Source organism: Rhinichthys klamathensis, unplaced genomic scaffold, assembly GCF_029890125.1.
Source record: "Rhinichthys klamathensis goyatoka isolate OS25496 unplaced genomic scaffold, OSU_Roscu_1.1 h1tg000082l_1, whole genome shotgun sequence".
Lineage (NCBI taxonomy): Eukaryota > Metazoa > Chordata > Actinopteri > Cypriniformes > Leuciscidae > Rhinichthys > Rhinichthys klamathensis.
This window is the reverse complement of record NW_026606624.1, coordinates 2,896,426-2,908,062: the sequence shown is the minus strand read 5'-3', so window position 1 is coordinate 2,908,062 and position 11,637 is coordinate 2,896,426. Positions and strand designations below refer to the sequence as shown.

The window sequence follows — 11,637 nt, the reverse complement described above, 5'->3', positions numbered from 1 at the left end:
GGTCGCTACCGCGTGCTTTAACAAAAGTAAAGTAAACAACAAGAGGGGAAACTTTCAGTGAAGAACAATTTAAATTCCTGTATGATTCTAATAGAAATTCATCGTATGATTTCAGAAGACTTGGAATATTGGAACATTGATCGATTGATCGCTTCTATTCATGAACTTCCATTTTATGGAAAATCTGCATGTAGATGAGGGTGAGTAGCCGACTTTCAATTTGAGGTGAACTAACATTTAAGAGTGTTCATCTGTTGCCACATGCAGCTGTATCACCACCATAGACTTTTTTATTTATTTATCTTTGGCCTAGTTTGGATTTCTGTTTACTTTCTGGGGGTGTATCTCCCTAAAAGACCTGCGGCCAAACATTCCTCACAGCTCAAAACTATCCAAAAGAGGTGAGAGCGCATATTACAGGGTCAGCTGAAAGAGAGAGAGAGAGAGAGAGAGAGAGAGAGAGAGAGAGAGAGAGAGAGAGAGAGAGAGAGAGAGAGAGAGAGAGCTGAACCTTAGGGGAGCTGAACAGTATGTGCATTTGCATCCTTGTAGGTTGGTTATAACAGAAGGTCCTTAAGTGAAATAGGCATTTTGTTAAAGGAAAGGAGAGCTCCTCATCGAAAGTAAGTGTTTTCTCTCTATCATTTATTTATTTATTTATATGGTAATTTACCATTTTTGTCACTTGCTGCCATTTTTGTTGAATTATGAACATTCAGAAAACGCTGTAGGCTACTGCATACCGTCCATCATTAAGATAATTTACTTTAATTGCCGTTTTTTAAAGATGTTGTCCATTTATTACATAGTTTGTTGCACATTTATATGAAAATATGTTTTGTTCATAATAATGTTAAACTGCCTATAACCCTCTTTCCAGTCTCTTTCATTATTTAAATAATAACTAGCCTATATTTTTATTATTAGGCTATGTGTCATTGTGTTTGTGCTCACTTTGTAAATATTTTCTAGGCTTATCTAGTTTAAAATTGAAACCCAATTTACGTTAAATCTATTTTAGTAAATGTTTCACAAATTCACAGTGTGTGTTCTGGTCAGCCGATACCAATTATCATGTTTGCACATCACTGAAGACAGAACAGTCTTTTTTAGTTTATCACATTTCTTGTTCACTTTAAATTATTATGTGGCTCTAATGATATCAACTTTAACATAGCATGTAATATTGGTTTGAAATCAATTCTCATTTATAATAAAATCCTTGTGCTATTTAGCATTATTGCTGCGATACTTGCTATTGCAGTGTGAATTAACATTATAGTACATAAATACTGAACTTTTCCAATGCATTAAATGTATGCACTGGTAAATATTTACAGCAATGAAATTTGTGAAAGCCAGCCTCTGTGCTTCTCTCATTCCTTTCTGACACCCATTTGAGAGGATTTTCTCACTAACAATGGCTGTCCAGCAAAGTGGCTGAACTCTGCATTCCACTCCAGACCCCAGCTACATTTGTGTATATATTTTAAGAAAGCCCGAGAAGACCTTGTCATGGTCCTCTCTCAGGGGTGATACACTCTTTGTCTAATAGCTCTTAACCTTGTGCTTATTGCCATACAACTCTAAAATCCAACTTGAGAAGTGCATTTCTTACTCTCCGTGACTACTTTAGTCTTCATTATTAACAGATCTTCTTTTTTGTGATAAAGTACATATTTACTTTGCAGTGGATATTTTTATTTCATGTTATATTTATTCTATTCAGCAAAAAAAAAAAAAAAAAAAAAAAGGAATACTTTAAATAGTCTGGTGGGAGGAGACAGATTGCAGCCTTGGTGGGCGGTCCAGGTGGAACCCGATCCAGGTGGAACAAGTTCAACACACACGAAAAAGGAATACTTTAAATAGTATTTAATAATAAACTCAGGAAATCACTAGCACATAGGAGCTATACAGTACAACACATAATAACGACAGAGGACTGAACTGAACAAGGAGTATATGCAAGAGATAACAAGGAACTACATGAGATGCATGTGATAATTATAAGTTTTTTTTCTTTTTTAAAATATTTTTTTGTGTCTCACATGATTTGAATTAATTGTCACATGTTTTGGAGTGTGTGTCTAATTAAGGTAATTATCTGTTTCTGTAAGAGTTGTATTTTTCAACATGGGTATTGTGCATGATGAAGACCTGACGGTCGAAACGTTGCGCTTTTAATAAAAGTTGTTTGGAGCTGTGAATTCAGTGTGCGGACATCACATTTCTTTTTTCCATAATTATGAGTAACCATAGAAAGAAACAGGGACATAATCAGAAACAAAGAAAACCGAAACTAAACAGAGCATGGAAACAGAATATCAAAATAAGAGTTCATAGAACCAAACATAACCGTTACAAAAGGAAACCTAAATCAAGGAAGCAGGCCTAAATTGTGTTAGCACTCTAATACTTGATATATATATATATATATATATATATTCCTCCCATTTTTTGTGACTGCGCGGACATGTACACGCAGTCACTAGGCTGCAAAAGCACCAACTGCGCCGATCTATTGCGCATGTGCAGAACTTTTTAGTAGTATAAATACAAGTAGTCCGCGTCCGTGCTGTCCGCAGCTGTCTGTGTACGCATCTAAACTGGAGTATAACTGTTGGAAACCATCCTGAAGTCTCAATTCATTTATTCAATAAAGTGAATGCTAGATTAGCAATTTACACTGTGGTTCAAAAGTTTGGGGTTGATAAGATTGTTTAATGTTTTTGAAAGAAGTCTCTTATGCTCACCAAGGCTGCAATACAGCAAAAATAGTAATATTGTGAAATATTAAAACAATTTTAAATAGATATAAAGTTTTTTCATGAAATTCTAGATGGCACAGGCTGATCCTTAACTCAATCTACTTGCAATCACATCATTCTCTATAGGGCTGATTGGTTCTTGCTGTAAAGCAGCCAATGAGCTTGCTGCTCAACTTTCAAATATTTGGCCACCGTCTGCAGTTTGCAGCATGCTTTCAGATTTCCTCCACCTTCCCCAGCTCCACCTATATAGATCTGCTATGGGTAATTAATGTATGCTATTGTACAACAGCAGCATGTCTTACTTTCTCACAGCATGTAATGTATGAATTGGCAGTAGCTCTGCAGCAGTAGTCGGAGGAGCAGCAGCAATAATCAACCACAGCAGCAATAACAGCAGAAGCAGCAGCAATCATCAACAGCAGCCGCAATAATCATCATCGGCAGCAGCAGCAATAACAGCAGTAGAAGCAGCAGCAATAATCAACAGCAGCAGCAATAACAGCAGTAGAAACAGCAGCAATAATCAACAGCAGTAGAAGCAGCGGCAATAATCAACAGCAGCAGCAATAACAGCAGTAGAAACAGCAGCAATAATCAACAGCAGCAGCAGCAGCTATAACAGCAGTAGAAACAGCAACAACAACAGAAGCAGTAGAAGCAGAAGCAATAATCAACAGCACTAGCAATGACAGTATTAGAAGCAGCAATAATCAGCAGCAGCAACAACAGCAGTAGAAGCAGCAATAATCATCATCAGCAGCAGCAACAACAGCAGTAGAAGCAGCAATAATCAACAGCAGCAGCAGCAACAACAGAAGCAGTAGAAGCAGAAGCAATAATCAACAGCAGTAGCAATGACAGAATTAGAAGCAGCAATAACATCAGTAGGAGCAGCAACAACAGCAGTAGAAGCAGCAATAATCAACAGCAGCAGCAGCAATAACATCAGTAGGAGCAGCAGTAATCAACAGCAGTAGAAGCAGCAATAATAGCAGTAGAAGCAGCAATAATTAACAGCACCAGCAATAACAGCAGTAGAAGCAGTACTAATCAGTAGGAGTAGAAGCAGTAATAATCAACAGCAGCAACAGCAATAACAGCAGTAGAAGCAGCAATAATTAACAGCAGCAGCAATTACAGTAGTAGAAGCAGTACTAATCCGTAGCAGTAGAAGCAGTAATAATCAACAGCAGCAGCAATAACAGCTGTAGAAGCAGCAATAACAGCAGTAGGAGCAGCAATGACAACAATAGATGCAGCAATAACAGCAGTAGGAGCAGCAATAACAACAATAGATGCAGCAATAACAACAATAGAAGCAGCAATAATCAACAGCAGCAGCAGCAACAACAGCAGTAGAAGCAGTAATAATCAACAGCAGCTGCAATAACAGCAGTAGAAGCAGTAATAATCAACAGCAGCAGCAACAACAGCAGTAGAAGCAGTAATAATCAACAGCAGCAGCAGCAACAACAGCAGTAGAAGCAGTAATAATCAACAGCAGCAGCAATAACAGCAGTAGAAGCAGTAATAATCAACAGCAGCAGCAACAACAGCAGCAGTAGAAGCAGTAATAATCAACAGCAGCATTAGCAACAGCAGCAGTAGAAGCAGTAATAATCAACAGCAGCAACAACAGCAGCAGCAGTAGAAGCAGTAATAATCAACAGCAGCAGCAACAACAGCAGCAGTAGAAGCAGTAATAATCAACAGCAGCAGCAGCAGCAGCAGCAACAGCAGCAGTAGAAGCAGCAATAATCAACAGCAGCAGCAACAACAGCAGTAGAAGCAGTAATAATCAACAGCAGCAGCAATAACAGCAGTAGAAGCAGCAATAATCAGCAGCAGCAACAACAGCAGCAGTAGAAGGAGTAATAATCAGCAGCAGCAACAACAGCAGTAGAAGCAGTAATAATCAACAGCAGCAGCAGCAATAACAGCAGTAGAAGCAGCAATAATCAGCAGCAGCAACAACAGCAGCAGTAGAAGCAGTAATAATCAACAGCAGCAGCAGCAGCAGCAGCAGCAACAACAGCAGTAGAAGCAGCAATAATCAACAGCAGCAGCAACAACAACAGCAGTAGAAGCAGTAATAATCAACAGCAGCAGCAATAACAGCAGTAGAAGCAGTAATAATCAACAGCAGCAGCAACAACAGCAGTAGAAGCAGTAATAATCAACAGCAGCAGCAGCAATAACAGCAGTAGAAGCAGCAATAATCAGCAGCAGCAACAACAGCAGCAGTAGAAGCAGTAATAATCAACAGCAGCAGCAGCAGCAATAACAGCAGTAGAAGCAGCAATAATCAACAGCAGCAGGAACAACAGCAGCAGTAGAATTAGTAATAATCAACAGCAGCAGCAGCAGTAGAAGCAGTAATAATCAACAGCAGCAGCATCAGCAGCAATTACAACAGTAGAAGCAGCAATAATCAACAGCAGCAGCAACAACAGCAGTAGAAGCAGTAATAATCAACAGCAGCAGCAGTAATTACAACAGTAGAAGCAGTAATAATCAACAGCAGCAGCAACAGCAGTAGAAGCAGTAATAATCAACAGCAGCAGCAGCAGCAGCAGCAGCAATATCAGCAGTAGAAGCAGCAATAATCAACAGCAGCAGTAGAAGCAGTAATAATCAACAGCAGCAGCAGCAGCAGCAATAACAGCAGTAGAAGCAGCAATAATCAACAGCAGCAGCAGCAATTACAACAGTAGAAGCAGCAATAATCAACAGCAGCAGCAACAACAGCAGCAGTAGAAGCAGTAATAATCAACAGCAGCAGCAATAACAGCAGTAGAAGCAGCAATAATCAACAGCAGCAGCAACAACAGCAGCAGCAGTAGAAGCAGTAATAATCAACAGCAGCAGCAGCAATTACAACAGTAGAAGCAGCAATAATCAACAGCAGCAGCAACAACAGCAGTAGAAGCAGTAATAATCAACAGCAGCAGCAGCAATTACAACAGTAGAAGCAGTAATAATCAACAGCAGCAGCAACAACAGCAGTAGAAGCAGTAATAAGCAGCAGCAGCAGCAGCAGCAGCAATAACAACAGTAGAAGCAGCAATAATCAACAGCAGCAGCAGCAACAACAGCAGCAGTAGAAGCAGTAATAATCAACAGCAGCAGCAGCAATAACAGCAGCAGTAGAAGCAGTAATAATCAACAGCAGCAGCAGCAGCAATAACAACAGTAGAAGCAGCAATAATCAACAGCAGCAGCAGCAACAACAGCAGCAGTAGAAGCAGTAATAATCAACAGCAGCAACAGCAATAACAGCAGCAGTAGAAGCAGTAATAATCAACAGCAGCAGCAACAGCAGCAGTAGAAGCAGTAATAATCAACAGCAGCAGCAGCAGCAATTACAACAGTAGAAGCAGCAGCGTAGCAGATCTATTCCACCAAGAACAAACATTATTAATGTTGAAAACAGTTGTGCTGTTTAATATTTTTGTGGAAACTGTGATACATTTTTTACAGAACTCTTTGATAAATAGAATGTTCAAAAGAACAGCATTAATTTTTTTTTTTTAATTTAAATCGCAAACTTTTGAATGGTAGTGTATAATAAATATTTTACATGTTATTGTTGTATCTAGTGGTGTTGACTAAGGAAAACACCAATGTAGTTTTTTCCCAATCCCAATATCTGCTTCATGGACAGATTTAGCTACAGCAACATGTTGTAGCAATAGCAACCAAATAATCACATGAGAGAGATTTTCAGTTCAGGCTTTATTTGCTGCATAGTAACCACCCATCTCATTAGACCAATACAATAGAGGAATGGCCAGAGAGATGAAAGCACAGTACTGAATGAGAACATTAATTTCCATATACATTCATCTCATGACCTGCAGGAGTGCAGACCTGGGCTCTATTAGAGTGTAATTATATTGCATACATTGGAGTGTGTGTGTGTGTGTTGTCTTGAAAGGTGATAGAGATGTAATATTTTAACTCTAAATTTACACAGACCATTCAAAGGGATACACAGTAATATCAGGCTTTTATTAATTTATATGGCTTATTTTATGTTATGTTAAATTGTAATACTATCTTACAATTTTACTGTATTTTTTATCAAATAAATTCAGCCTTGGTGAATAAACAAACATGAAAAATGCCTCAATTATCCTAAACTTTTAAACGGTGGTGTATATTGATTTCCAATTTGTATCTGAAATATTTACATAGTGGCAAAGTTAAATAAAATAATAAATAATACATGTCTATAATTTCTAAAATACTTAATGCAATGCAAACGCTTTGAATAGACATTTGATTTAATTTATGCTGTGATTTTTCTGAGCCAATTAACTAGATCTGTACTTTATGTGATTATCAGCTTAATTCAATAAATGTATTCTAATGGTTTATGCATGTCTGTGTCTGGCTCTAGTATGTTGCTGGTGTTGCTGTGCTGGTTTGTCGGGGTCACAGGGCTTTTATATGTCTTGTACTCCTGGTTCATCCCTGCTGTTGTGCAGTTCAACGGCAGTCTCGCGTTACTCTGGCATGATGTCATCGTTGAGCGTGCTCTTGATACTCTGACCAGATCTACTCGACCACAGGTGACTCAAATTGTCCTGGTTTAACAGTTTTCTATCTCAATACAAAATTACAGAATGTACCTCCGTCCTGTCCTGCATCTGCAACTAGGATGCATAATGGGACATGTGATCCAAAGACTGGGGGAGGTCAAAGGTGTTAAACTATTGAGGCCCATAAAGTTAACAGTCGTCACCAGAACCCTTTATGTCTTTGTTCTGACCAGCGTCTGATGAAAGCAGTACGGAAGCATGCAACCCGAGGTGACCCTCAGAGTGTGATCTCGGCCATTGATCATTACTGCCGACACAGGGAATGGGCTATGAACATTGGAGATGAGAAAGGTCAGAGCACTGCTTTTGTATTTCCAGACTTGTCAATTTTTTATTTTTTTTTCATTGATCAAAAGTGTTCAGGGGAAAATCTGAAAGAAATTTCAGATTATTTTCTGAAGATAGCATTTGAATATATTTGCTTCAAAACAGGGAAATGGGTTTTATTCTATTATTATGTCATTTTTATTACTTAACTAAGAAGTTTAATATAAATGTTTGGGGTCAGTATTTTTTGTTCTTTTTTAAATAAATTAATACTTTAATTCAGCAAGGGTGTCTTCGGTTGATCAAAAGTGACAGTATAGACTTTTACATTGTTACAAAATATATTCAAATAGAAAACTGTTATTTTCAATTGTGATAATATTTCACAATATTACTGTTTTTACTGTATTTTTGATCATATAAATGCAGCCTTGGTGAGCAGAAGAGACTTCCTTCATAAACATAAATAGTGTTCCGTATTACAATATACACTCACCGGCCACTTTATTAGGTACCCCATGCTAGTAACGGGTTGGACCCCCTTTTGCCTTCAGAACTGCCTCAATTCTTCGTGGCATAGATTCAACAAGGTGCTGGAAGCATTCCTCAGGGAGTTTGGTCCATATTGACATGATGGCATCACACAGTTGCCGCAGATTTGTCGGCTGCACATCCATGATGCGAATCTCCCGTTCCACCACATCCCAAAGATGCTCTATTGGGTTGAGATCTGGTGACTGTGGAGGCCATTTTAGTACAGTGAACTCATTGTCATGTTCAAGAAACCAATTTGAAATGATTAGAGCTTTGTGACATGGTGGAAGTAGCCATCAGAGGATGGGTACATGGTGGCCATAAAGGGATGGACATGGTCAGAAACAATGCTCAGGTAGGCCGTGGCATTTAAACGATGCCCAATTGGCACTAAGGGGCCTAAAGTGTGCCAGGAAAACATCCCCCACACCATTACACCACCACCACCAGCCTGCACAGTGGTAACAAGGCATGATGGTTCCATGTTCTCATTCTGTTTACGCCAAATTCTGACTCTAACATCTGAATGTCTCAACAGAAATCGAGACTCATCAGACCAGGCAACATTTTTCCAGTCTTCAACTGTTCAATTTTGGTGAGCTCTTGCAAATTGTAGCCTCTTTTTCCTATTTGTAGTGGAGATGAGTGGTACCCGGTGGAGTCTTCTGCTGTTGTAGCCCATCCGCCTCAAGGTTGTGCGTGTTGTGGCTTCACAAATGCTTTGCTGCATACCTCGGTTGTAACGAGTGGTTATTTCAGTCACTGTTGCCCTTCTATCAGCTCGAACCAGTCTGGCCATTCTCCTCTGACCTCTGGCATCAACAAGGCATTTCCGCCCACAGAACTGCCGCTCACTGGATGTTTTTTCTTTTTCGGACCATTCTCTGTAAACCCTAGAGATGGTTGTGCGTGAAAATCCCAGTAGATTAGCAGTTTCTGAAATACTCAGACCAGCCCTTCTGGCACCAACAATCATGCCACGTTCAAAGTCACTCAAATCAACTTTCTTCCCCATACTGATGCTCGGTTTGAACTGCAGGAGATTGTCTTGACCATGTCTACATGCCTAAAGGCACTGAGTTGCCGCCATGTGATTGGCTGCTTAGAAATTAAGTGTTAACGAGCAGTTGGACAGGTGTACCTAATAAAGTGGCCGGTGAGTGTATGTACTCAATTTCACAAATTTGTGGAACTTTTACTAAGCCAGCTATATAGTTTTTAAAGTCTTTTTTTAGGCTATACTTGTCAGGGCCAAAATATAATGACAACAACCGACTAGTGAGGACATTTTACTGATCCTCACCACTAGTTAAAAAGGCTTATAAATCGTTCAAAACATGTTTTTATTTAAATTTAGTGTTTTGCACATGTTTCTTGAGGGATATGTTTAGCGGTAGAGGTTGTGTTAGGCCATAGAAAATATCCGTAACCTGATAAAAAAATCAATGGAAGTCTATGCAATGTCCTCACTAATATAGTGAAACAAAGATGTGTGTGTGTGTGGCCTGGTAAACCCTACATTATGGGGACATGTTTTGGTCCCCATGAGGAAAACAGCTTATAAATAATTCTGTTATGTTTAAAAAAAAATAAAAAATCTAAAAGTGCAAAGAAGATTTATAGGTTTAGGGGTGGTGGAGTTGGTGTATAAGGGGAGAGAATATACAGTTTGTACAGTATAAAAATCATTATGTCAATGGAAAGTACCCATTAAACAAGAAAACACAACATGTGTGTGTGTGTGTGTGTACACTCAGGCTCTATCCTGGACTCAGTGGTGAGTGAGTTGAACCCTGAGAAGGTCCTAGAGTTGGGCACATACTGTGGATACTCTACAGTGCGCATCGCTCGTCTGCTTCCTCCTGGAGCTCGTCTGATAACACTGGAGTTCAATGCAGATTATGCTGCAATTGCTCGACAAGTAATCGCCTGGGCGGGTCTTGAAGACAGAGTAAGGGCCCTGTTCCTTCACAAACACTTAATTTACACACAGTAGTCCTTATTTACTCTCTACTCTCTGCAAACATTATGTTTGTAGCCTATATATTTCAAATTAAAGGAGTCATTTCCTGTTTATTATGCCTTGAATCAATGTTTTACTTCATCAGGTCCAGCTTGTAGAAGGTGCGTCTGAAGATTGGATCCCGCGCATGAAGGAGCACTTTGGAATTGAAACATTTGATTTCGTTTTTCTGGACCACTGGAAGGACCGTTACCTCCCTGACACAAAATTAATGGAGGTGTGTTTGATTCTGACCTCTGTAATTTCATTCAATCTCAGTTAGAGATTATGGTGTCTCTACAATGCAAAAATGTCGAAAAACTTCATGAATTCAGTTGCAATGTCAGTATTTTCCTCTCGATTTTACTGGAAGCATATATCCAACCTTTTCTGCACTTCTCTTTTTTTCTGTCTTCTTTATTTATAGGATTGTGGTCTACTAAGGAAAGGCACCGTTCTGCTTGCTGATAATGTGATCTGTCCGGGAGTCCCAGACTATCTTCAATATGTGCGCAATAGCCTTTCCTATAAAAGCTGCTATTTTAAATCCCATTTAGAGTATACCAAGGCAGAGGACGGCTTGGAAAAGTCTGTGTTTTTGGGCTAGAGATATACAGAAATGGTTCATATGCTTACCTTTTTTTTGCTCGACTTTTTATGCTAAGAGTTTCTCAGACCTAACATGAGGTGTATTTTGAATGATTTATTATCATAAGTCCTTACTTAAAATCTGTGAATCAGGGCACAGTTCTGCACATTTGTTCAAACAAGACCACTCTTGTACCACTAGAGGGTAGGATCACATTTAAAATGGCTTGTCTAGACCCCCTCTTACAGTGTAACCAGAAATTTTATCTTAAAAATATATACCAGTTACTTTGTATTTTTATTTTTACAGAAAATGTAACCTTTTTAGGTTATTTTACAGTTATTCTGTAATAATTGAAACAATGCCACTTTGTGTTCATGTCATTTAGAGTGTGTTTATTTTAGCTGTTTTTGCAGTATTGATAGTGGCTTATATGGATTGCAGTTTTATTTACGTTTTGGTGCATATTTTTGTATGCTTTAATGTTAATGTATCTTTAATGTATCTGTTTCTGGTAATAATGTTTTATTCATTTAATTTTTAAGGTGATATTTTAATTAGCTTTTTAATCTAAGCTACTGTCTTAATGTTAACTAAGTTATATAACACATTTTCATGACCTCACTATTGCTTGTGTGTGTGTGTGTGTGTAGCCTGGTAAACCCTACATTATGGGAACAAAATGTCCCCATAAAGATGCCAGTATCCGAATTCTTTTCGTTTTTTGTTCCTCATGAGGTAAACAGCCAGGGTAGGGTTAGTGTAAGGGGATAGAATAAAGTCTGTACATTATAAAAATAATCGAGTCTGTGAAAAGTCCCCATAAAACATGAAAACACAACCTGTGTGTGTGTGTGTGTGTGTGTG

General features: G+C 38.7%; 1 protein-coding gene across 1 annotated transcript; it reads left to right on the top strand.

Annotated features, from left to right (window-relative positions):
• Nucleotides 1-525: 525 nt before the first annotated feature.
• comtb (catechol-O-methyltransferase b) lies at nt 526-10,866 on the top strand. Its single transcript, XM_056251344.1, has 6 exons — nt 526-623; nt 7,177-7,348; nt 7,552-7,669; nt 9,937-10,130; nt 10,288-10,419; nt 10,609-10,866. The coding sequence occupies exons 2-6, from the start codon at nt 7,178-7,180 to the stop codon at nt 10,786-10,788; spliced, it is 795 nt and encodes a 264-aa protein (XP_056107319.1). The 5' UTR covers nt 526-623; nt 7,177; the 3' UTR covers nt 10,789-10,866.
• Nucleotides 10,867-11,637: the final 771 nt, after the last annotated feature.

Excerpts from the sequence above, each read along its gene's own strand:
- comtb (XM_056251344.1), top strand. The coding sequence starts at position 7,178 with ATGTTGCTGGTGTTGCTGTGCTGGTTTGTCGGGGTCACAGGGCTTTTA. Across the intron at positions 7,349-7,551 it reads CCAGATCTACTCGACCACAG|CGTCTGATGAAAGCAGTACG; the intron begins GTGACTCAAATT and ends TGTTCTGACCAG. Across the intron at positions 10,131-10,287 it reads GGGCGGGTCTTGAAGACAGA|GTCCAGCTTGTAGAAGGTGC; the intron begins GTAAGGGCCCTG and ends TTACTTCATCAG.